Source organism: Giraffa tippelskirchi, chromosome 9 (assembly GCF_054371585.1).
Source record: "Giraffa tippelskirchi isolate mGirTip1 chromosome 9, T2T-mGirTip1v1.2.pri, whole genome shotgun sequence".
In the NCBI taxonomy this organism is placed as follows: Eukaryota; Metazoa; Chordata; class Mammalia; order Artiodactyla; family Giraffidae; genus Giraffa; species Giraffa tippelskirchi.
In genome coordinates, this window is record NC_137283.1 from 30,921,392 (window position 1) to 30,948,130 (window position 26,739).

Sequence of the window (26,739 nt, forward strand, 5' to 3'; positions counted from 1 at the left end):
ATCTAACAAAAGTTATAGAAACTCTTCCTGGAAAAGATTCTCACACACAGGTTTTGCTTGTGCTTTGGAGGGGGTTGTTTTCAAACCCCTCTACCCACATTAATAGACTTGTAAGAAGTCCTGTATCTCAGCAGGGGAAATGGGATAAATGTGTGTGTCTCTCAGAGAAATGGTGAGGAATGAGTTGGCCTCTGTGTGTGATACCCGAAAAAAGAGTTTTTTTGGAGAACTCTTTAGCACTTAACCTTATTCAGGCCCACTAGAAGTGTGTGATCCGGGAATTGTCGTGGACTCCATACAAGGTATTTAGAACCTAAGGGCAAGTCCTTCCACCTGTAGAGAAGGCTCTGCAGCTGTTTATACCACATCTCTGAGAGGAGTCGTACCTTTACCAACAACTGGAGTGTGAAGGAGGCCGGCACCTTCTTGGTACTTGGCCTTGTGTTCTTAAGAGTAAGGTCACTCAAGTGGGACTTGTAAGTAATTGTTCTGTTCACTATTAGAGCAGTCACCTGGCTTTAAGGATTCATCTGAAAATCTGCAGTAAGCACTATATTTGAGCTGCAATGCTAGGAACTTGTTCATAGTAACCATGCACATCCCCAAGCGCTCACCTGAAGTGCAGGCGCCCCTCTTTTTAAAAACAGGTACTGAGTTCCAACATACCACAGATCTTACTTTTACATTATCCTTTTTTCCTTCTTTTTAAAAGAAGCTACTCATCAGCTAGTGATAGCTTTTAAATATTTTATGTGAGACAAGAAGACTCCGTTGTGCTCTCAGTTTTTAAAAAATGAATAAGCAACTCCATTTTTTCATCCAACAGACATTTATTGAGCAGGTGCTTCTACACGGTGCCAGCTATAAGCTCAGGGTCCAGTGATTAAGAAAACAGATAGGGTCCCTGGAGGTAGATATTATACAACAAAGTACATCATTCTTTAGTTACAATTGTGAGAAATGCTACAAAAGAGAAGTATCTATACTGAAAGAACACAACACACACTCATAGTAAGAGTTATGGAGCCCACGGCTATTCCAGACAGCCTGCGCATCAGCTTATTCAAACCTCAAAGCAAAGCACTAGTACTGTTTCCATTACTCAGATCAGGAAACAGAAGAACACAGAGATGAGGTCGTTTTCCCATGTGGTGCCCCTAGCGAAACACTGAAGTCAGGATTGGAACCCTGGGCGAGCTGACTTCACTCATAACCACTACACAATGGCTTCTATGAGAAACGAATGTTTAATCTGTGTTTTTAAGAACAAATTGGTTTAGCCAGTCACTTTCTAAACCCCCTCATGCCTTGAGGTGTGAATGAGATCATACAGAGGGAGAACTAGAGGGAGACAAGTATGGTGGAGCCAGAGATTTAGGGGGAAAGGAGTACAAACCCAGGGAGAGTGGACAGGGAGCAAGGGGTGCAGGATTAGGTGGTCTGCAGGAGGGATGGAAGCTTTCTTCTGATTGAATCAGGTCAGCTCCGAAGCTAGACCCCTTTGGTCAAGAAGACCCTTGTGGGAACCTTCCATTCCAGTGAGATGAAAGCAATGGAGGGGAATTCTCCTGATCTGAGTAGACTGTTTCAGATCCGTTTTACCTTCTTGTGTATACAAAGCATCCTGCTTGAGGATGTTTTGTCTGTGTCATCAGCCTGTCCCATTGATGTGTTTTCCAGACCCAGATGTTTTCTGCCTTTTCTGGGGCCTGCAGAACTACATTTTTCTTAGTGGTCCGTGTAGTGAATAGTCACCATCATTGGTCATGGCTAACACAGAATGGCAGGCGCTGTGTGCAGTTCTTTTCACTCGTTCTTGTGTTTTAGCCTGAACTCCATCAGGAAGATACTGTTACTGTCCATATTTTTCCAATTTAAAAAAACCCATTTACAGAGGTTAAATGAATTGTCCAGGGTCCCACCGGCTAATTGTTGGAGTCAAGTCTTGCATCCAGGGTTGCCTAATGCTCAAGTCCGTGCTTAACCCTGCATATCTCACTTCCTATTTTGCAGATGGCAAAAACTGTCCCAAGTTCATGACAGAACTGATTCTAAAACTGAAAAGTGAAAGTTTAGTCGCTCAGTCGTGACTGACTCTTTGTGACCCCATGGACTGTAGCCTACCACACTCCTCTGTCCATGGGATTTTCCAGGCAAGAGTACTGGAGTGGGGTGCCATTTCCTTCTCCATCTAAAACTGATATTTTACACAAAGTTTCATTTTCTAGGCCAGCATTGCGTTTCATAGGAAAAAGAAAGGGAACTGAATAAAGTTCACCATGGACCTTCACCATGACCTGAAGTAGCCTCGTAAACGTGTTACAGATTTACCAGCCAACAGAGATATGTTACCAGCCCATCAGCTGAATTGGTAACAAAGGTAGAAATAGAAGGATCTAAAAAGAGTGGGGGATCTGTATCTGGATATTAACCAGTAAGAGTTTGGAAGAGATAATTAAAACAGAATTGTTTTAGTGTTTATTATAAGAAAGTAATAGTCACTATGGGCTTCCCAGATGACTCAATGGTAAATAATCCATCTGTCAATGCAGGAGACTCAGGAGACACAGGTTCAATCCTTGGGTCAGGAAGATCCCCTGGAGAAGGAAATGTCAACCCACTCCAGTATTCTTGCCTGGGAAATCCCATGGACAGAGGAGCCTGGTGGACCGCAGAGTCAGACAGGACTTAGAGACTAAACAACACTATGTGCCAAGCACTGCACTTTGTGTTTATTCATTCACTTCATCTTCACAGTAAGCTGATAAACTTAGTTATATTTGTATGTCCATTTTATAGATGAGGACCAATGAACCAATCTTCTTGTTCTTTCTTTCTTTGATTTTTGTCATCCACCTCCAGCCTCATCTCCTCATAGTAACCAGAGTTATCCTTTAGCTGGTGGGTTCTTTACCACTGAGCTACCAGGGAAGCCCCTGTAGCAATTCCTTGGTTTTTGTTAGTGAAAAGTGTGTTTGTAAGGTGTGTACTCTGCTAAGCACTTTATGTATATTATCTTATGTACTCCTTCCAGCTCTTGGCAGGGGGTGCTATTGTTACTTCTGCTTTCAGACCAGGAAACCAGGGCTCCAGGTGAAGTCAAATACCTGTATAAGACCACACAGGTGCTTCCGAGGAGAGCTGGGGTTTAAACCCAAGTCTTACTAACTCCAGAGTCTATGGTCTTGAGCATCACACTTCTTAAATAATACACTATACTGTAAAAAGTAATAAGCTGCTTCTTATGGCTTCCCAGGTGACGCTAGTGGTAAAGAACCTGCCTGCCAATGCAGGAGACACAAGGGACTTAAGTTTGATCCCTGATTTGAAAAGATCCCTGGAGAATGACATGGCTACCCACTCCAGTATTCTTGCCTGGGGAAATCCCATGGACAGAGGAGCCTGGCAGGCTCCAGTCCATAGCGTCACAAAGAGTCAGACAGGACTAAAGCGACTTAGCACACACACCCATGGGATGCTACAATGCACCAGGCAAAACTATCCCCATTTTACAGCAACTACTCAGGAAGGTAAATGGCTTGCCTGAAGCGTCCAGCTAGTTCGAGGCAGAGCCAAGGTCAGGCATCATGCCCATTGGACTTCCTCGGGGCTGCTTGCAGCTCCACCCTGCTTAACCCCTCTGACTAAAGCAAATGTGATTAGAAAAGTACTAGAAATTCTGGGGAACTGACGACTTCCCACTGAGTTTGCATAATCCACCATCCAGGCCACTCTTACCAGAGACACCCATCCTTTTTTAAATGACCACACTCCCCTCCCTTCAGAAGTGCTGCTCTAGGAGAGCGCATCTAAGAAACAGGGCTGAGGCAGGGCCACCAGGGGAAATATTTGGTTTGCCCTGGTTACAGCCCCAAGTGTTGGGTGAGATTTCCTCTCACAAGACTCACCCATTCTGATGGGGGCAGAACGGAACTGAGATTATTTCAGAGCAGGAATAGAAGCAGGGGGAAACTTGCCGACAGAGCAGAATAACACAGGCTTGGTTCTGCTTGTGATGAAAAACCTGGAAGCGTCTTTCACCGAGGCTTTAAGGTCACAGCGGTCTGCTTTAGCAGGAGAAGAGTTCCAGCTGTTTGATCGATTCCAGAAGGGTAGCAGCAACACAGCTGGTTGGAACCTGGCAGTTAAGAGGCAAAGGAGTCCCTCACTTGCCAATGAGACCTTAACAGTAGAAATGGGCAGAAGAACCCAGAAGTGGATCAGGAGCTGAAAGTGAAGGGAAATTCATTCATTCCACACATACTTATTTTGCCCTACAGTGGTCTTGGTATTGGCTTAGGGGCTAGGAAATCAGCAGTAGTGAAGCTTACATTCCGGTACTGAAATAACAGGAAAAGCAAATGACACTGAGCATTTGATATGAGCATCCTAGTCCTGGGTCGGGAGAACCTCAGCAATGAGCTAGCCCACTGGGGATTTTTCAAATATAATAGTAAAGTATAACAGGCACTGTTTATGTCTGCCTCTTTTCGCCAAGCTCTTCACTCTGTCAGTAGCTATTATTAGTCCCATTTTAGAGATGTAATAAATAAGTCCTAAGAAAGTTGAATCAGCTGAACTTTGAACAGAGTTATGTCTGGATGGAAAACCACTGTTCTTTCACCTTTGTCACATGGTCTCTCAGTGCTCTCAGCATCCTGACCTAGAGCTCTGAGCAATGTCCTCCCCCCAGACCCCCTTCTCCCATTGAACTTCTCCAGTGGTATGCTGGTAAATGTTTAACAACCAGCTCTCTGGGGACAAGGGCACTGATAGTTGTTCTTGTTTAGTCGCTGCGTTGTATCTGATTCTTTTGCAACCCTATAGACTGTAGCGCACCAGATTCCTCTGTGCATGAGATTTTCCAGATGAGAATGCTGGAGTGGGTTGCCATTTCCTCCTCCAGGGAATTTTTCTGACCCAGAGAGCAAACCCACATCTCCTGTATTGGTAGATGGATTCTTTACCACTGAGCCATCGGTGAAGCCCAAGCCACCAGGTAGCGTTTGCCAATTTCCATGCCCAATTTCCAGGAATACTTTCACCTTGACTGACGTCATGTCATCAAGGTTAACAACTCCGAGTTGGGAAAAGATGAGCATTAGGCATCACTAAATAGAATTGCTGCCCTACTGATTCACTAGATGTTAATAGCCTAAAGAACAAAGAGATTAGTAAAAGGAAGTAAAGGATGTAAGTTGATACACCTTAAGTTTTAATATTGGTTGCAGTTAAAAACCAGCTTGAAAACGGGACAGTAGATGCTTACTAGCTGTTAGGGGATGGCTCCCTCGGAGGATTCTTTTCCCCTCGGTGTGTTTCCTGGTGCTCACCCAGAAGTCTTCTCGATCTGTGGCCTTCCAGTTTTGGGGTTGCTCTGTTTTAATCTTTGAATCCAATGTTAGCCTCAAAAAAAGACTGAATCCTCTTTGAAAGCACAACCAACATTAGATGACATTAAAGTTTCATCACTGAATATTAGAAGTATCTAGATTGAGGAGGATGGTCTGTTCTGTGATGGTAAAATGAGTCCTGGACGTTAAGAATTTTTCTGTATTGTCCTAAATGAATTGACTTTTCTGTTTTCACTACTTGGTAATGCTTTTCTAAATCCCCTATTCAAATAGACATTTCTATCAACCAAGATAGGATTCTGGATCTAGTAGAATCCATTTGTATTATTAATAAATTATAAACTCCCTAAGGATCTATTTTATCCTCTACTTATACATGGTCCCAAAGAACCAAGAGATTTTGAAAAGCATAAATCAGAGACATTCTAACAAGGCCAATGAAAAAATCGAAACATGAAAACTCTGACAATAAGTATGTCCTCTAAAATTAGTGTAAAGTTGATTTAGGTTTTCTGATTAATTTTTGTTTATCCTTAGGTTTGTATGGCAATGTATGTAATTTGTTTGCCCTGTGGATGGCTTATATTGAGTCCAGATTTCCAAATGTGCCTTACTGAATAAACAGTACTGAGAGTATCTTTCAGTTACAAGTACAGCAGTTTATTTTTAAAATCCCTCCACCCGAGCTGTGCTTGTCTTTAAGTTTTTTGAAAGACGCAGTACTTTCACTCCTTCCTACAGGCTGTTTTTCACGGGAAAAGAGAAAACTTACAGTTGGCAAAGCAAAAAGTTTCCAAACCACAGGGTGTCTGCTACTTGCATGATCACTGAAGCTAAAATTTCCAACTTCTACCCAGTGACCAAAGAACTTCTTTTCTGGTCAACCTGAAAGGCAGACAGGAACAAAAATCCCCCTTGGCCCAGGCAGCCTTCTCAGCTTTTCGTGGTTCCACTTTGTGACTTTTCCTGTTTACAGTATCTGTACCCTCCCATTTTTTTTCTTTTCTTTTTTGACTCATTTATACTGTACCATGATGTCTAAAAATACAGTCTAACAACTGGTTTTAAGTAAAGAGGATGTTTCTTTCTGGAGAAAAAAGGCAGACATATCCTCCATGGTTTCCTGAAAATAAACATTTGACAGTGTCTCATCAGAGTTTCTAATTGGAAAATGATGCAGAGTCTGAATATATAGAGAGAACCCTGTTTTCACAGCAGCTGCTTCCATGAAGAAGCTTCTGTGAAGACAGGTCACCTGTTTTCCCCCTCGTCATTTGATGAGCTCCTCCTTGAACTTGGCTCAGCCCCTTATTACCTGGGACCCTTTGGCACGTCATAACTATCTACTTCGCCGGATGGCTATGAGAATTTGATGGATAAAATGTATGTCAAAGCATAGGACATGGACAACACGATCAATGTGTGTTAATTTCCATTTTGTGTTGATGAAAACAAGAGTAGCTAGCCCAAGACACTGTTTGGTGGCAATCAGATAAGGAGCAAGAGCCTGCAAGAGATTTCCCAGCTTTGTGCACATGCTTGTATTCGTGCTCCATTGTGTCCAACTCTTTGCAACCCTATGGACTGTAGCCCGCCAGTCTTCTCTGTCCGCTGGATTTCCCAGGCAAGAGGACTAGAGTGGGTTGTCATTTCCTGCTCCAGGGGATCTTCCCGACCCAGGAAGCGAACCTGCTTCTCTTGCGTCTCCTGCGTTGGCAGGCAGATTCTTTAACACTGTACCACCTGGGAAGCCCATGTGGGAAGCCCCTTTTGTGCACATAGGCAGCTACAAATGGTGATTTTGAGTTAATCTCTTGATTATCACTGAGAAATCAGAATGGAATTAATCCCCAGCTGTTGAGTTGCCTGCTCTCTCCAGGGTTTAACTGGTGGAGTTAAACTGTTCCACGCTAATATGACAGTTTGACCTCTTAATAATCCAGGAGAACTTTTTTCTTGAGGAAAACAGTCACTTAACCAACTGAAAATAACCACTGACAGTTAACATAATAGTACTCAGCAGCTTACAAATCATTTCTACTAATTGTAAGAGTCACTGCACTAGAGTCAGGTCGATAAAGCATGTTAGGCATTTTGCACAGATCCTAACGCATAACCTGTGCCCAATAAATTGAGTCTATGACTGGTGATACAACTATCTTCTGACCTTTGAAGTAAATTTTACAGTAGGTTCAACCTGCATTAATACTAGAGACAAAGCTAAATGAGACTGATTCTTACCATTCCCATTTTATAGGCACATACACTGAGGCTAAGAGAGAGTCTGATTTTCAGGCCACACTCTTAGTTACATGACAGAGCTGGGACACACACCCACGCCTCCTGATTCTAAAACCTGTGCACGCCTCATTGAAACCAGGCTGGTTTCTCCTGATGGCTTTCAGCTCCAGGCTTAATAAGTTATCCCCTATCTTCCTCCCTCCCCATTTCTCTTTCTTTCAAACCTGCATTTTCTTTTCACCTGTCTTATGAGATCAGGAGATAATCTGATAAGGGATTGTCTTTTATGAGAATATCCTCCCTGGGGAATGTCTGCTAAAGCTGACTGAGCTTGCTCTCCAGGTTGATGCTGGAGCCACAGAAATAGCTTTTCTTGTTTGCTTTTCTCCAACCTCTGCCAGGCAGAAAGGGGCTAGCAGCTGAATGCTGACATCCAGAAAACAAGGTTATCCTTCCAATCTCTCCTGGGAGCCACCTGTCAAGAGCTGTGGTCCAATTTAACTTTCCTCCATATACTTCCTCAAGTTTTGTGCTTCCTGGGTAAGAAGTCACTTTCGAAGCATGTTCTTTGCACATGCTCAGTACTTCACTGCATTGCCAACTGAGCTATTTCAGAGCCCTATTCTTATCTGAAAATAGCTTGTTTCATTTTTTTTTCTTTTATCATGGAGCATAGTTGATCAACAGTGTTGTGTTAGTTTCAGGTGTACAGCAAAGTGATCCAGTTGTACATGTACATGTATCTATTCTTTTTCAAAGTCTTTTCCCATTCAGGTTATTATAGAATATTGAGCAGCGTTCCCTGTGCTATCCAGTAGGTCCTTGTTGGTTATCTGCTTTAAATATAGAAGTATGTACATGTCAATCCCAAACTTCCAATCTGTCTCTACTCCCCAACCCTTGTTCATTTTTTCTCCTTATCTTTAGAGCAGTTGTTCTCAATCAGGGACCATTTCATCCTCCGGGAGACACTTGTCAGGATCTGGAGACATTTCGTTGTCACATGGAAGGAAGGAGTACTGGCATCTAGTGGGTCGAGGCCAGGGAGGCTGCTAAAAATCCTACAGTGCGTGGGGGCAGCCCCCATCAACAAAGAACTGTCCAGCCTCAAATATCAGTGATGCCAATGTTGAGAAATCGCACTGTGAGACAAGTTTCAGAGACAGTGTCCTGTGGATCTCATTTATGGATATCTTAGTACCCAGAATAGTGCTCGCATTTAGGAAGTGTTGAATATTGGTTAAGTGAATGAATGAACACATGCCCCAGAGTTTCTCCACACTGAATCATCTGCACTGTGTGCTGGACTGCATTCTTAAGCCCAGAATAATGGAGTCAGGCCCAGGCAGCCACCTAACCCATGAATGATCATCCTGTACCCAGAGCGCTCACATAAGTAGGACAGAACCGGGGGCACAAGAGGTGGGAGTTGATTCCATGCCGGTACTCACTGAAAATCATTAACAAACACAGAGAAGCCATTTTGGCAACTGCAGGAGATAGCCAAGGAATGGTGATTGCAAAAACTTTTTGCACACCTCTGACCTTGCTTTCAGATAGTGTCTGGAGCCAGGCAGCTGTGGTTTGGTGGATTTAGATCAAGCTCTTCCAGAATAGTGTAATGCATGGCGATCAAGATGATATGTAAAATGCCTCAGCCACGTGTGATTTAATGTGTAAGACTAATAATTTTAGGGGCTCAATCATGTCCAACTTTTTGCAACCCCATGGACTATAGCCTGCCAGGCTCCTCTGTCCATGGGATTCTTCAGGCAAGAATACTGGAGTGGATTGCCATTTCTCCTGGGTATTACTTCCCAACCCAGAGATCGAACCTATGTGCCCTGTGCTCTTGCACTGGCAGGGGGGTTCTTTACCACTAGCACCACAGCTCGTAACAGAAGTAATGTGACCCAACAGTGCAGGGCATGGACCATGGAGTCAGATGCCTGCATTGATGTCCTATTCCACCTTTTCCTGGGCTTCGCAGGGGGCTCTGTAGTAAAGCCCACCTGCCAGTGCGGGAGCTGCAAGAGAAACAGGTTTAATCCTTGGGTCAGGAAGATCCCCTGGAGGAGGAAATGGCATCCCACTCCAGTGGGTTATTCTTGCCAGGATAATCCCACAGACAGAGGAGCCTGGCAGGCTACATACAGTCCATGGGGTTGCAAAGAGTTAGACATGACTGAGCATAAGCGTGAGCTGCCTCTTCCTAGCTCTGTAAACTTGTGAGCTGGGGTCCATCATTTACCTTCTCTGAGCCTCAATTTTCTCACCTGTACAGTGATACAGGATTGGAATCTACCTCACAGTGTTGTTAGGAAAGAATGTAAATGGCCCACATAAAGAAAAGAAAGTTCTCTGGAAAGAGCTGGCACACAGCAGCCATTACTTCTTAGTATTTTTCCTAAAGTAGATTATTCAACCTTGGTTAAGGGAATTCTCCCTTCTTTTTCACTCCCCCAACCCTGGCCCATTTTCCTTTCTTCCTCTGCTTCTTTTATGCTACCTGTGCTTCTTCCTTCCTCACTGTCTCTCCTTTTTCTACTCTGGTCCCACTGAACTGCAGGGGACGCCCAGGAGTCCTACTTTGATAGAACTAATGGTCCCGAGATTCTGCCCCAGGTCGCAGCATCTTGACCAGAGACGAGTTACTTAACATCTCTGCCCTTCAGTTTTGCCACCTACAAAATCTCAACAGGAAAACTTCTCGCCTCCAAGGGTTGTTTACAGCATGAAAGAAGACAGTACCCACGTGAAGTGCTCAGCGCTCGTGTGACGTGTCCTGCGTGTTTCCTGGAAGCTAGGTGAATGGATGATTAATAATGAAAAAAGAAGTCCCCGGGGAGTGCGCGCTGGGAGGGCAGGCACATCTTGAAAGACCTTGAGGGAAATTGCAGCTGACTGGCATCGGAGACGTCTGTGTCAGTCTAGGCTATTCTCTGAACGGGAGTGTCAATAGCTCATATTCACTCAGCACCCAGAGACTGTATAAAGGGACCCTGTTCAGCTGAGGTTGACATCATGTGCGTGAAATCTAAAACTCCGTCCACTCAATAGACCCTAAAGTAAGAACGTCCCAGATACGTCCCTTTTCCATCTCTCCATTTCCTCCAAAATATCTCATCTGTTGAGGAATTAATAGCACACCTTGTTCTCTGGGCGGAAAGCTTGTTTTTGGTTTTTTTGTATGTGTTCGTCAGGTCAAGGCTTGGGAGGTGTTTTTGGAACGTCCTCATTTTGCATTATGCTCTACATGTTTAAATCATTTGTGAATCAATTTCATTGGTAACTGCATCTAGACTCGGATCAGTTAAAGCGTTCCTTCCCTGAGCAGAGATTTATTGTCCACTTTCTTACCATGTGCCGGGCATTGTTCCAGGCCTTGGGGATACAGTGGTGAACCCATCAACCAAGGCCTCTCCTGTGGAATCGACGTTCAGAGAAGGATAAACAAACAACAACAAAATATTTCTTTTCTGGTATGTTATCTCTCAGACCACAGCAATGTGCTATGAGAGACAGTGTCCAGCTTTACACTGAGGACAGGGAAGGCCTCTTGAAGATGGTGGCATTTGATTTAACATCTGAAAGATGCAAAAGCACCTAGTCATGCCATAATCTGGGGCAAGAGCGTTCCAGACAGAGAGAACAGCGTGTACTGAGTCTCAAGGTAGGAATAAGCCTTCGTTCTGAGGAAGAAAAGAAGGTCAGTGTGACTGGTGTGTCAAGTCAAGGCAGGTGGGTTGTAAATGAAGTTAGAGAAGGTGGGGGGGTCAGGTTCCGTGGACAGTGTCAGTGAGGCAAGGAGCTGGATTCTCCACTGCACTGCTGGAGGAGCCTTTGAGTGTTTTTAAGCAGGGAGGGAAGGGGGAATCATTCACAAGGCCATAGGGAGACTGGACTCAAAAGAATGAATCCTGATTAGGTAGCTGATTTTACCCACATCCAGGTAAGAGATAATGGTGGACTAGACTCTAGATCCATCACCCCACAACACATCTTGAGCAGTCATTTTAACCAGACAGGTCCTCTTTTGCTGAACTTTCAGTAAAGGTCAAAAGGGAATGAGAGAGAGGGAATGAAGCGTGTTGCTTCCTTACCGAGGTTTTACATTTCCGTGTTCCAAAGAGCTACTAAAGCAAAACCAAAGTAGGCTGGGGTTCTGATCTTTTTTTTTTCTTTTGTAATTGATATTTCCTGTTGCTTTCTAAGCTGCCCCCAGTCATTAGGAATGATCCCACCATGCCCTGTCTTAACTTGCCCTTAGGTTTGTTTTTGGGGTTTTTTTGCTGGGGTTGTTCCTGTTTGTTTCTGTTTTTCTGACTCTCTGCTGTTATCTCCTAAATCAGGTAGTGAGACTGGGATTTGGTAGGGGGAGGTTCTTGCAAACTTGAATCTCACTACGGGCTGCACATCCAGGGCGCCCCAGGAAGCCAGAGGTCTGGCCTGTGGCCGATTCTCACTTCCCTTCTGATCTTCCTCATTTACCACTGAGCAGATGGAGGTCTTTCCACCAGCACTCAGCGCTTAGCTTCTGAGGACCTGCTCTGTCAGCTGGGGAGCAAGCTCAGGGCAGCCACTGAGGTGGGAGTCTTAATCCAACATGCACGATTTTAACCTCCAAACTCCTGAGGTTGAAGGAGGGAAGGGGTGGTGGGAGGGATATCCAGTCTGGGTGGGTATCAAGAGAAACTTTGCAAAGAGATCGTTTTCTTACATGTGTTTCTATTCCACGAGAAGCATTGCTGCTGTTAGCTGTCACTGTGTAGGGGTCAAATCTGAAACTGTTCCGGTGACCCCTATGGGGCTCCAAGGTGATTTTGAATGTGTCAGTATAATCATTGTGACCCTTGAACAGCTCCCTTCAAATATGACTCCTGTGGATGACATTAGAAGAGAAAGCTTCAGTGAGAGTCGTATTTGAAAATAAATAAGAAATGCCCAGGTTTTTTTCTTTTTGTGGTTACAGTAGTTTTTTTAATTTTTTCTTTTTAAATCCATCTGTTGGGGGAAACAGTACATTTGTGCAAGGTGGTGTTTAGCAGCTGAGTGACCTCATACTCTCCCTGTGTGCTCTGTCTGGCCTGAAAGACAGAGACCTGAGTTTTACTATATAAGTTTCAGGTGTACAACCTAGTGTCTCACAATTTTTCAAGATTTTACTGCATTTAAAGTTATTATAAAATATTGGCTGTCCTCCTTGTGCTGTATAATGTATCCTTGTAGCATATTTATTTTATACCTAGTAGATTGTACCTCTGAGTCTCCTACCCTGCTTTGCCCCCCACCCCCACTTTGTTCTCTTTATCTGTGAGTCTGTTCCTTTTTTGTTATATTCACTAATTGGTTTTATTTTTTAGATTCCAGAGTCCTGTGTTTTAATCCTGGGGCTCATACTGACTCCCTGTGTGGCACTGGGCACATCGGTCCTTCATTTCCCCACATTCCAAATAAGCAGTGGAGACTAGATCCCTTGTAAGAGTCTAAGTTCTATGATTCTGAATGCTTCTAGTCAAATGATTCTGCCCTGGAACTGAGATGGTTTTTCATGCCTACTCTGTGATGCATTGTTTTCTCTTTTCTACCCACTTATCTCCTCTCCTGAAAATGTGCTGCGTGGGAAGGCTTTCCTACAATTTGTCACTTTATAGCGTAGGGAGTACCTTGTGGGCAGCTAAGTAGTTAAGAGCTTGGGCTTTGGGTTTGGGTCTGGTTCTGCCGTTTATGAATCCTGTTATTTATAATCGTCCTAGTAACCTCCTTCCCCTGTGTTATTGGGAGATGAGATTACTGCCTTGTGTGAGTGTCATGAAGGTTGAATATGTTCATATGTGTAAAGTGCTTAGTGCAGTGGCTAGAATGTACAAAGAGTTTATTAGTGGTGTTGTTAGTGTGTTTATTAAAATGCTTAGCCATGTGACAAGGACACAGAAACTAGCTGTCCTCTCTCTTTTACTTTATTTCTGCTCCATCAGCTCTGGAAAATGTTTCTACCATGTGCTTTTTAAACTTCACCTGTCATTTATCGTCTTTAAAATGGGTTGTTAACATTCTTCCTATTAAAAAGCTTTTTGTTTTAATGGGGGGATAAATGGATTACAGAAAAGTTTAGCTGTTTGCTTGTTAATTTTAAAGTGTATAGGGACTATGATAATTGTGGTTCTCAGAAGCAGAATATTTTACTCTCAAGAGTGTCAGATTAATAACTGTCAGGATGTTGCTTCTGTGGTTTGGAAAGACTGAGTCACTTTTTAAAGGTAACATAGATAGTAAGACATAAAGTACAGTTTTGAGCCCAAGTCTGGCTTAGAACAGTTATACAAGTTGCATCATTTCTCGGGCCTCAGTTTCCTGGTGCTTGAATGAGATTCCCCCTTCATAGGCTTGTGTAGAGACTGAAATAGTAATTTTTTTTTCCTTTAAAGAAGAAAACATGAATGGTTTCTTTATTCTGCAGCCTCTTCTGTTTTTCTCTTGTGATCACACATAAACACATTGGTTCACATGTAGCTTGGATTTCAAATTTGTATCCCCCTAAACTCTCTTAGAAACCCTATTACACTGGAAGCTCCAAATTAGGACTACATGACTTTGGGTCATTTATTTTGAGATACTGTATGTTAGTAAGGGTCAGGTGTCACACCCTTTGCCCCGTGCATGCCAGGCCCTTCTTAGACGTTTGGTTGTGTCTCTTCCCTCGCGTCGGGTGTACTTGAATGTGGTTTGCTTACATAACAGGACTCCCAGGAACCTGGCACATAATACACATGTGTGAACCAGAGACCACAAACACCGTCTGCAGAGGGGGCTGCTCAGCCTCACCCTGTAGCTGTGGAGGAAATCCATCCCACAGTTTCTGGATCTTACCATCTAAAATTTTATTCAGTGACATATCCTAATTTCTAGTGTCATCAACTGAAATTTATTCATAAGCATTGTTTTGACCAACAAAATACATCCCATCACCTCTCGACCTTTGATTTAAGTAAGTGACAAGGGCAGGTTTTTCTTTTTTTATCCACCCTATTTATTTTGTTAATGTATAGTTTGATGTACTGATTTACAATGTTGTGTTAATTTCAGTTATACATATATTTACAGTCTTTTAGAGTATTCTTTTCAGAACATTATAGTTTCTCATAGGATATTGAGTATAGTTCCCTGTACTATACAGTAGTACCTTGATGTTCATCCATTCTATATATAAGAGCTAACACCAGGCAGGTATTTCTGTTGTTATCGATGATCAAATTAGCCCTTTGACCTCCCAGAGGAGCCATCCTCCCACGTAGGAAAGGGCTTAGAGAGGCCTGTGGGCTCAGATGTGCCAGGGCTGGGACACGCCAGTGTAGGCATAAAACTGTAGCGGCATTTCCCCAGTTCATCTGCACTGCCCTTCTCCGTCTAGCCCGTGTGTGTGTATCCTCACATCACATGGTGGGTATTTGTTAAGTCCTTTCCACTGCCCACCAGCTGTTGTATTGTCTTTGATGACAGCATCAGTCATTTGAGTAATTTTACCATATTAATGACATCATCTGGGAAGTCTATACTCTGGGATCTTTAAAGAACTCACCTGCCAGTGCAGGTAGACCTAAGAAACACGGGTTCGATCTCTTGGTCGGCAAGATCCCCTGGAGGAGGACATGGCAACCTACTCCAGTATTCTTGCCTGGAGAGTCCCATGGACAGAGGAGCCTGGTGGGCTATAGTCCATGGGGTCACACAGAGTCAGACATGACTAAAGCGACTTAGCACAAAGTATAGATACTTGTGGTGTCTTGTGAACATGCTTTTAGTTGCAATAAGCAGGCTCCAACTCAAGGTAGCTTAAGAGAGGGGCGTGGGGGAAGTGGATTTATCAAAGGAATACAGGGATATTTTATGGAACTCAAGAACAAGGATTCTGGATAAACCACAATGGAAAAGAATATAATTAAGAATGTATACATATGTATGTATAACTGAGTCACTTTGCTGTACAGCAGAAATTAACTCAATATTGCAAATCAGCCATACTTCAATAAAGAAATAAATTTAAAAAAAAAGAATAAGGATTCACCTAGACCAATGGAATGGGCTAGACGTGACTGGAGAGACATTAGGAACTCTGACAGCAACTCTCAAGTTTTTCCTCTCAGGCTGCGTGATTTTCTCTTGCCTTCCTAGCTACCTGTCTCCTTCATTCTCCCTGCAGATGGTTTTCCTTTTTCTCTACATGCTGCAGATAATGGCTGCCCCACAACCACCATATTTTCATCCACTCAGACTCAGTTCCAGATTCCCTGGACTGAGGTTCTGATTGGCCCACCTTAGGTCAGCTGTCTTTCTCCTCATCCAATCAACTAAGGCTGAAGGGTTAGAACCAAGCTGTACAAACATGGGCACCACTCCCTATGTCTGTCATGAGATGGCCAGATAACCTAAAAAATATCTACTATTAAATTCTCTGAGATAAAATTATGTACTGACAAAAGATACATTGATCTAAATCAAGGAGGATACTAGGAAAAGCTGAAAGGAGAAGAAGTGGTTTTGTTTTGTTTTTAATCAGCAAATAAATTCATTTGGGTTATGCAACAACAGAGTACTTTGCAATATTTTATGAGTTTTGACATATTCCTTAATGGGTTCATATTGTTTCCGTTGATCTTTTGAGTATTTTTTTTTTATTGTTCTCTGGGGCATGTGCTTTGGGTTTGCTTGTGGGTTTTAAAAAGAGATCAAATGAGTTGAACTGACAGATTGATTTAGTTCCTCCTGCAGTGTGTTGTTGCTAAATCGTTTCAGTTGTGTCCAACTCTTTGTGACCCCGTGGACTGTAGCCCACCAGGTTCCTCTGCCCGTGGGATTCTCCAGACAAGAATACTGGAGTGGGTTACCATGCCCTCCTCCAGGGGATCTTTCTAACCCAGGGATCGAAAAGCATGTTTCCTGCATTGGCAGGCAGGTTCTTTACCACTAGCACCACCTGGGAAGCCCTGTAGAACAGTAGGAAAAAAGATGACTTTTTTTTTTTTCATTTAGACATTAATTCAAATTGTAACTTGGTTTTTTCTTGCCCAGGCAAATTTGAATAATTAACCTTAAACTCTGTACCTTGGTTTCCTTGTCTGTAAAATGGGGGTGTTGTCATATTGTAGAGTTTTGTGGAGTTTTAATGAGATGGTTTCCATGACGTTCCCAGCTTAGTGCCTAAAACAAAGATATGTTTTCTTTCCTCTTGCCACCAAAGATTGTGTGTGACCTGGCTCTGCAGATTTAAGGACATAATCAGGGCAAATGAGACAACATGGAACTTACTCACTTACCTCTTAGCACTATTTCCAAAGTTCCTATGGGCCACATCTCCATAATGCCACCATCTAACCAACTGAGCTACTTTCTAGACTTTCCAAGAGGGAGGGAATGTATGTATCCATATAACTGATCCGCTTCATTGAACAGCAGAAACTCACATAACATTGTAAAGCAACTATACCCCAATTTTTAAAAAATGTAAGTACAATGCTATAATTAGTATCTTTCACGTGGCTTATCCCACTCTGAGCCTCAGTTTTCTCATCTATCGAATTGGGGATGATAACACGAAGCTCAGATGGTGACTAGGGAACTCAGAGATAATATTATAAAAGCACTTCGAGCAACGCTGAGTACGTAGTTGCTGCTCAGTAATGGAGGCAATTTTCATTTTAAAATTGGATTCTATGAATCTGAGTTTCCAGATCTTACAGTTTTGCTTCATTTTGTGTTTGGCCAAGCCACGTGGCTTGCAGAATTTTAGTTTCAGTACCAGGGATTGAACCTGGGCCCACAGCAGTGAAAGCATGGAGTCCTTCCTAACCACTGGGCCACCAGGGAATTCCCAGGTCTTATAGTTTTGTACAACAGCTGAGAGACAAAGTGCTGTGCTTGCTTTTCAAAAGTGACCCAGCAGTTCTACATCCATGGACAAAGCTAGATGGGCAAAATTTATTGTGACATTGCTTGTGACAGCAAAAGGCAGAAGGCAACCCAAGTGTTTCTCAACAGGACACTCACTGAATTATTACATGTCTGCACAAATGATTTGATACTATAGACCTTTTATGAAGAATGAGGTTGGTCTATATGTGTTGACATTGGAAAGATTTCCGAGAAATATTGAGTTAAAAAAGCAAAGGGCAAACAGTGAATGTAGCAGTTCTACTTGAACTGAAAAAGAACCTCACACATATAAATATTCATATACACAGATACCAGATACGACACAGATACCACAGTCTCATACACACATACAAATATTAAGAGTACCTGCTTCATTTCAGAACAATGTGTCTAATTTAACAATATTAAAATAGAACATTTAACATGAGAATATATGTTTTTAACACATACCTGGGAAAGATTGAAGGCTGGAGGAGAAGGGGATGACAGAGAATGAAATGGCTGGATGGCATCACCGACTTGATGGACATGAGTTTGAGTAAGCTCTGGAAGTTGGTGGTGGACAGGGGAGCCTGGCATGCTGCAGTCCATGGGGTCACAAAGAGTCAGACACAACTCAGCGACTGAACTGAACTGATGTGTTTTTAACATGTACATGTGTATATCTGAAAATCCATATAAAGGTGGTCTGTGAGGATTTGCCTCAAACTGACAGAGTGGTAATTTATGCAGGTAGAATGGTTTGGAGCTTTTGGTAATCAAGGTGGATCTTTGCATTTTATGCATTGTTTAAATATTTTACAAGAAATAATTTCTTTATATTGCACTTGTAAGTGATAAAAAATTAACTATAATTAGTAGTTTGTACATCAAGCTGTTCTTAACTGGGTATCTTAACTATTCTTAACTATTAATTACAGAAGTGATATATTACAAAGGGGGACCAAAATTTCAAAACTGGAGACTTTACTTTTTAACTTTAGTTTCATTTGTTTGTCAAATACATTATGTCAAATATGACAAATGTGTTTGTCAAATGCGTTATGCACGTATTGTGTTTATTGAAAGACACTAAGGGATAAAACCTTTTTCATTTGAAAAATAAAATATTGATTCAAGGAAAAATACAGTTGTTTCCTCTGAGCAGGAAACCTGCTTTTCATAGTTAAATTTTGAATGTGCCGTATAGGTATTATATTTTCAACATACTGAGTGGTCTCTGCTTTTCGTTCTTTTCTCTTTTAAGTCTAAGTGCTAAAACAAAAAAATCTAAGAGCAGATGGCATATAGTAAATCTGTTTACGACGATCAAAACTGATGATTACCTCAGCTCATGGCATTTTTAGGCCGAGCACATCGCATGTAAAGAAATGGTAAATCAAGTTCGAGGGTCGGCCTGCCAGCCCCAGCCTGATGCCACTCTTGCTGTCTTGTCCCCACAGATGACAGAAGGCAGGCACTGCCAGGTGCACCTCCTGGATGACAGGAGACTGGAGCTGCTGGTTCAGGTAGGTGTGGCCGCACGGGGACAATGCATCCGGGTCCCTCTGTGAACCTCGTGGCCTCTGTTCAGTCTGCTGGCTCACCGGTGCCTCAGAACCAGACATAGGATTGTTTGTGGGAGTTTCAAAGCCAATATCTACCTGTATTAAGAGTAACTATAGCCCGGTGACAGGATTCAAAGATGTGTGGATTCCAGTCTCAGCTTTGACACTCAGTAGCTGTTTGACCCTGGGCAAGTGACTTGACTTCTTTGAATTACCTCTTGTTGGTCCATTGGTGACCGTCATGCTTCCCAGAAAGGGTTTTTTGGGTTTTTTTTAATTGTTATTTTTGGCTGTGCTTGGTCTTCGTTGCCACATTGGCTCTTCTCTAGTGGCAAGCAGGGGCCACTCTCCAGGTGCGGTGTGTGGGCTTCCCACTGCGATGAGAAGCTTCTCGTGGCTTCTCTGGTTGCAGAGCTCAAGCTCTAGGGCGTGTAGGCTCAGTGACTGTGGCCCCTGGGCCCTAGAGCACAGGCTCAGTAGTTGTGGCGCAAGGGCTTAGCTGCCTGTGGCTTGTGGGATCCTCCTGGATAGTGATTGAACCTGTGTCTCCTGCATTGGCAGGCAGATTCTTTACCACCAAGCCACCAGGGAAGCCCTCCAGAAAGGGTTTTTATGAGCTGAGACTCTGCATTCTGCTGCTTTCCCTGCCACATGGCATGGTCTAAGTTAAATACCCATTTGCAACAGCTGTGAGCTGGGGTTAAGTTTGACTCATCTTCCTCTCAGAAATTATGGTTAAAATGAAACTAGATTAATCCCAAGCTCCCAATCCTTCCCTCCCATGCCTCCTCCCCCTTGGCAACCACAAGTCTGTTCTCTTTGTCTGTGAGTCTGCTTGGGAGCTTGAGATTAGCAGATGTAAACTAATAGATATAGAATGGATAAACAAAGGCCTACTGTGTAGCACAGGGAACTATGTTCAATATCCTGTGATAAACCATAATGGAGAAAAAAAAAAAGAATATATATATAACTGAGTCACTTTACAGTAGAAATTAACACATTGTAAATCAACTGTTTTTCAATAAAATTAAAAAACATTAAACTAGATTATATATGTGAATGAAATCTCTGGAAAACACATGGAGCTATATGAATGACGGTATCTTAATTATTGATGCTTCTCTCTTTATTCACCCAACACTCTAGACCCAGATTCTTTTTTGTTGTTGTTGTTTGTTTTACCTTTTGGCTGCCAAGCTCTGGGCTCTTAATTCCCCAACCAGGGATAGAACCAACACCCTCTGCAGCGGGAGCACAGAGGATTAAACCCTGGACTGCCAGGGAAGTCCCTGGACTCATAGTCTTAAAAAATTATGGAAGAGCCTGCTGACAGCCACACCTACAGCTGTGACAAGAATTCCCTCCCTTGACCAAACCTAAATTCTTCTCCTTTCTGAGGCTTGTGCCCAGTCCACTATGTACAGGCTTCAATTAGAATGAAAATAGTACAGTCAGTAATAGTTTCACGAGAGTAGACCTTTTGGTCTAGATTTCTATTTCTCTTCTTTTCTCTTCTCCTTTTTTTTTTTCTTTCTTTCTTCTTTTTTTTGCCAACAACAAACACCCCCAATTCTTTCTTCCCCAACAACAAACATCCAACCCTCAAACTACCATAAGGAGTCCTAAACTGTGTGGCTCAAAGTTCAGAAAAAGTCCATCTAGAATGCCTCCCTGCAGATCCCTTTTTCCTTCCCCAGTCTCTGCAAATTCACCATCCACTCTCACTCTGGACTTTCTGGCTGATTCCTAGCCATCTTCTTACCACCAGAGCCTGTGCTTCCCAAAATCTCATAGACTGGGTTGTTCTTCTAATGCGGTGCCCAGTAAGTACTGGTGATAATGATCAGCACAGTGGATACAGTTACTCCATCCCTGGAGAGAAATGAAAAGCTTAGTCTTTGGAATCAGACAGAACTGGATTCAAACCCGCTCCTTAAGTGGAACATCAAGTAAGATTCTTGGCTGCTCTTGGCCTTTGTTGGTGCATCTATGAAACAGAAAGGATACCTACCTCATAGGCTCATTGTAAGGATTAAGATGAAATCATGGGTAGAAAAATTTCAGTACAGTAAATGGTTACTATTACTGTCTTGTTGCTTTTTGTTTGTTTGTTTGTTCTCTCTGTGACCCCTCAGCCTTGGGTCTTGAGCCTCCTCAGTTGACCGTCACCAAGCAAAATTATTCCTACAGCCTAGGCAGTGGTTAACATTCTTTATCTTGATCACTAGCACCATACTATTTATAAAAGGGCATTTTTTTTTTTCTGAAACAACATGCATTACTAAATACATTTACCTTGGAGGAAAAATTAAGGCTCTGGATGGAATTGCACGTATATGAAAGCGATCTCATCTCAGCGATGCTCGTATTCCCATTTCCTGTCCTTCCCAAGCCCTTAGAGAATGGTCTACAGTAGATTAACCTAAGCACAGAAAGGCACAGGTATCCAAAACAGACAAACAAAGGCTGCTTTAAACTGTGTGGGAGAGAAGAAGGTGGGAGCAATAAGAGAGAGTGTCTAATCAGGTTTATATCTCAACAGCCCAAACTTTTATCAAGAGAGTTGCTGGATCTTGTGGCTTCTCATTTCAACCTGAAAGAAAAGGAGTACTTTGGAATCACGTTTACAGATGACACGTAAGTGTTTTAACACTTTTACCTTTTGTCTGGACTTCCTATATGCATCACTCACAATTGGCCAAACTGGGGGAAATGCTTCAAGAATAAGAATATGTCCCGCTCATGTACGTGCTCAGTTGCTCAGTTTTGTCCGACTCTCTGCGCCCCATAGACTGTAGCCCACCAAGCTCCTCTGTCTATGGGGTCTTCCAGGCAAGAATACTGGAGTGGGCAGCCTTTCCTCTTCCAGGAGATCTTTCTGACCCAGGAATCAAACTCGTGTCTCCTGCATCTCTTGTACTGGCAGGTGGATTCTTTACCACTGAGCTACCTTGGAAACCCCATGTCCTGCTTAGCTAAACCTTTTTTAATGCAAGATTTTTCTGTAGGACTAAGGTAAAAGGTGAAAAGGAATATTGGCCATTCTAAGAATTCAAAATATTGTCCAAGTGCTTTAGAAATTTGTTGCAACGAGCTTATTTTTCTTGATGATATGCTGTCTTCACATTTCTTTGAATGCAACTGTACCTTCTTATTTAGCTTATCTGTCAGGGATGGAAATACTAGAATATCATCCATTCATGTTAAAACGGAATGAATGTTTGGACTTCATGGCAAGAAAGTTTAAAGGCAATTTTGTGGCCCACCCAACAAATATGTATACACTTTAATGCAGGATGAACTTTTGAACTTACACTTAGGTCTATTTTATGTTACCTTCTTACTATCATATTTTTCTTTTACTTACATTTTTTTAATGCAAACTTGGATGGTGTAGACAATACTTTGCCAACAAAGGTCCGTCTAGTCAAGGCTATGGTTTTTCCAGTAGTCATGTATGGATGTGAGAGTTGGATGGTGAAGAAAGCTGAGCGCCGAAGAATTGATGCTTTTGAACTGTGGTGTTGGAGAAGACTCTTGAGAGTCCCTTGGACTGCAAGGAGATCCAACCAGTCCATCCTAAAGGAGATCAGTCCTGGGTGTTCATTGGAAGAACTGATGCTGAAGCTGAAACTCCAATACGTTGGCTACTTCATGCGAATGGTTGACTCATTGGAAAAGACCCTAATGCTGGGGAAGACTGGGGGCAGGAGGAGAAGGGGACGACAGAGAATGAGATGGCTGGATGGCATCACCGACTCAGTGGGCATGGGTTTGGGTAGGCTCCGGGAGTTGGTGATGGACAGGGAGGCCTGGCATGCTGCGATTCATGGGGTCGCAAAGAGTCGGACACAACTGAGCGACTGAACTGAACTGAACTGAACTGGATGGTGTATATATTTGTCAACAACTGAAATCCTCTCTGAAATGAGACAGCTGTATAAAAATGAATTCATAAGAATTTAAAACTCGATGTAAGCAAATGTGTTTAGTCTTACAGGCTCTTTTCTGTGTGGGTATGTGTGTGCTTTATGGCAGCCTGATTTGTCTACATTATATGCAGCTTGATACGTCAAAAGAATTCTTCCTCTTTATGGAATAATTTCCAGAGAACTCTTCAAATATTAAAATTTAAGAAAACGTGTTACAGAAACAAAATATATTAGCCAACCAGCCAGCATTCTTTGCATAATTCTCCCAGTCTAAATGCTTTTCTGTTCTTCAGGTTAACCAGGCAGAAAATAATCTCAAGAAGGGGTTAACTTGTTTTTTTTGTTTTTTTTTTTGGCGTTTATAAATTTATTTATTTTAGTTGGGGGCTAATTACTTTACAATATTGTAGTAGTTTTTGCCATACATTGACATGAATCAGCCATGGGTTTACATGTGTTTCCCTTCCTGGACCCCCCACCCACCTCCCTCCCCATCCCATCCCTCTGGGTCATCCCATTGCCCCGGCCCTGAGCCCTTGTCTCAAGGTGAGGGTGGGACGTTCTGGGAGAATAGCATTGAAACATGTATATTATCCTATGTGAAACAGAACACCATTCCATGTGCGATGCATGAGACAAGGGTTAACTTGTTTTTAACACTGATTATATGCAGCCTGGACCTCTTGGAAATGCCAGTGGGCTCAGGACTTGGGCAGGACAAAAACCAGACAGATGAGATGTCAGGAGGTGTAGAAGAAAAACCTTAAAACTTTGATTTCAGACTCAGGATGTTTCCTAAATGGAATTAAACAAACGGGAAAAGTATGCTTCATATCACCCACCTCATCTGAATCACAAAATTATCTGTTCACTCAATTACGGTCTGAGACCTTGTCTGATCTGTCCTCTGCTGGATGAATTAGGAAATACATGTCCACTGGCCACGGGCTCTAGCTGGAAAGACAAGACCAGCTCATGTGAATTAGTGATTAAATATATACATACAGATTGAGTTTGTATGTAATGGAATCATACCAAGCCATGTAGGACTTAAAACCACAAATACATGATGGCTGAGTTATATGATAAAAACCCTAAGTACAAAAACACTATAATTTATGGAGAGATTACATAAAATAGAGGCTAAAATCATGAATATTGGAGTAATGTATCCATTTAGCAGCTATTTCTTGAGTGCCAGTGAATGCCAGACATTGTTCTAGCTCCCGGGGATTCAGCCATGAAAAACACAGACCAGGTTCCTGCTCTCATGGAGTTTATGTTGCACTGATATATAGTCCAGCAGAACAAGTAAATGAACAGGTAAATGAGAAAAGACCAGAAATGACAAGTGCTTTGAAGAACATGAAACAGGAGGCCTGGGTCAAGAAAAACTAGGGAGTAAGGGGAATTAGTTTTGGGCTGAATCAGGACGGCTTCTGAAAGGTGACATATAATAAAAAACAAGAACAAATTCTGCAAAAGCCAGGGAGGCCATTCCCAACTAAAGCCGGTGGAAAAACTCTGAGGTGAGAATAAGCTTGACTTTTGGGTTTTTTTAATTTTGAGGGATTTTTTAAAATTTTTTATTTTTGAGAAAGAAAAACAAAGCCAGTATGACTTGAATAGTAAGAGGAAAAGTGATACAAGGTAAGGTGGAAAGGGAGGTGGGTGGAGGTCAGAGAAGCTTGGTATCTTAGACTGAAAATCTCTGACACTCAACTTTTCTCATCTGTACAGTGGACATAACAATAGCACCAAAATAACAAGTACTTTATAGGGTACATATAATAGGCTCATGTGCGTGCATGCATGCTAAGCCGTGTCTGACTCTTTGCAACCCTATCGACAGTAGCCCACCAGGCTCCTCTGTCCATGGGTTTCTCTAGGCAAGAATACTGGAGTGGATTGCCATATCCTCCTGCAGGGTATCTTCCCGACCCAGGGATCGAACCTGACTGAAAGGCCCCAGAGTAGGGTCAAAGTATTTATTTTATTAGAGCCTAGTCACACAATGAAAGGAAGCTATCATCCTGTTATTTGCAGTCATGGCAGGCAAGTGTGCTCTGAAGGAGGCTACATGAGGGCTTGGGTGGGAGCCCACACAGGAGCAAGGACAGGAAGACCTTCAGTAGAGGGCAGAGGAGACAGGGCTCCAAGGAAAAGTCATTTTGAGGGTCAGTACATGGACATGGTCACGGCCCAGTGGGGAAGAAACTGGCCTGAGCATGGATTAAGGTATAAGAAGGGCTAACTCAGAGGTGAGCCCTGAGAGTCACATAGATGGAGAAGGGACCCTGGGGCCACTGAAGAATGTTCTGCAGGGAACTGACATGATTGATGACTGTGGTCTTGCAAGTGTCCCAGGCTGTGAGGTTCGTGGTAGGCTGGAAAAAAGGGGTGGCAGGCAGGCAGGCTTTGGGGATGCTCCAAGCTCAGGTGAGCATAACCAGAGGGGGCATAAATCAAGCATTCAGACTGTAGGACCTTCTCTTCAGAAAGAGAGGAGTATGTAACACGAATGACTTCCTTTCCCCACTTGGGCCACCTTCCACCTCATGTGCCTTGGGATGATCTCTTTTTAAATACTCTGTTGGAAGAAGAATGTCTCACTTAAGTGCCTCCTCTAGCTATCTCCTTTGGTGAGAGAGGTCAGTGGTTATAGCCTTTCCAAGAAGGCTGGCCCCAAAATGCCCTTTGCATACTTCCCTGCAAGTGACAGCAGAGTCTGTTTTTGAATTATCATCAGTTTGGAAGGTGTCTTCTGACTCTAGCTGTGTTTATTTTTAGAAGAAGTATGAGCTCGGCTTTTGGAGCATGGAGGGGGAATTGGCCATTTCTACCTTTCTGGGGAACAGGTCTGGAAAATTGCTTATGTTGAAGGGTGTCTCCTTGGAATGTCTTGGTCACAGGCCTAGTTCTTTTTCTTTGTCTGATAAATATTTTTGGAAAGTATTTTCTTTCAGCACTGCCCTTCCTCCCCCGCATAAAACCACTGAGTCGGATCCCTCCCAGGATGCTGAATGAATTATATTTTCCAGCCTAGATGCCACATCAGCTCTTTGCCTTCGGTGAACTTCTCCAAATGGAGTTAGGCAAAGCCGAGGGGACATTTTGTCAATGAAACTAGCCACTGTCTCTATCCTACTTCACAGGCCAGGAAGAGAAATGGAAAAATGGAGTTGTGAGCTTACATAATAAAAGTAGTGATGGTGACCAACAAAAACAAATTCATGATCCTGTTAAAGGGAGGGTTAGAGTTCCTGAGCTCAGGCTGAGTGCCTTCTGGTGTTCTGTGTGCAGAGTGAGTCTTTTACCCCTAGAGGGCAGTCACAACCCTCCTAAGGCAGCACTCTGTTCCCCATAATGGTTCCCGTCCCTTTCAACTCACTTAACTTTTTTTCTTTCCCTTGTTTTTCAAAAAATCCTTTCAAGGATTTGCTGGATGAGCTTTGTTTATTATGAAATAATAAATGAGTTTCACAGCACAACTGTGATTTTTGATCTCCGTTCCATCCAGTGGGCCTGAGATGATGGGCCTTTGACTGGTAAAATTCTAGCATAAAAGGACAGTTGCCTCAAAGTGGTCTCAGTTCAGTTCAGTTCAGTTGCTCAGTCATGTTCCACTCTTTGCAACCCTGTGGACTGCAGCATGCCAGGCCTCCCTGTCCATCACCAACTCCAGGAGTTTACTCAAACTCATGTCCATCGAGTTGGTGATGCCATCCAACC

General features: G+C 42.8%; 1 protein-coding gene across 17 annotated transcripts in view; it reads left to right on the forward strand.

The window, feature by feature from the left end:
* Positions 1-26,739, forward strand: part of FRMD4B (FERM domain containing 4B) — a 388,656-nt gene that overhangs the window by 234,060 nt on the left and 127,857 nt on the right. For 14 of the 17 annotated variants that reach the window (XM_081528400.1, XM_081528396.1, XM_081528395.1 and 11 more), the window contains 2 exons: positions 18,968-19,033; positions 21,618-21,712. In XM_081528400.1, coding sequence (XP_081384526.1) covers positions 18,968-19,033; positions 21,618-21,712 — 161 coding nt within the window. Of the gene's footprint in view, positions 1-12,087; positions 12,183-13,127; positions 14,584-18,967; positions 19,034-21,617; positions 21,713-26,739 lie in introns of those variants that run through there. The other 3 variants (XM_081528401.1, XM_081528398.1, XM_081528397.1) reach the window with 2 other exon arrangements.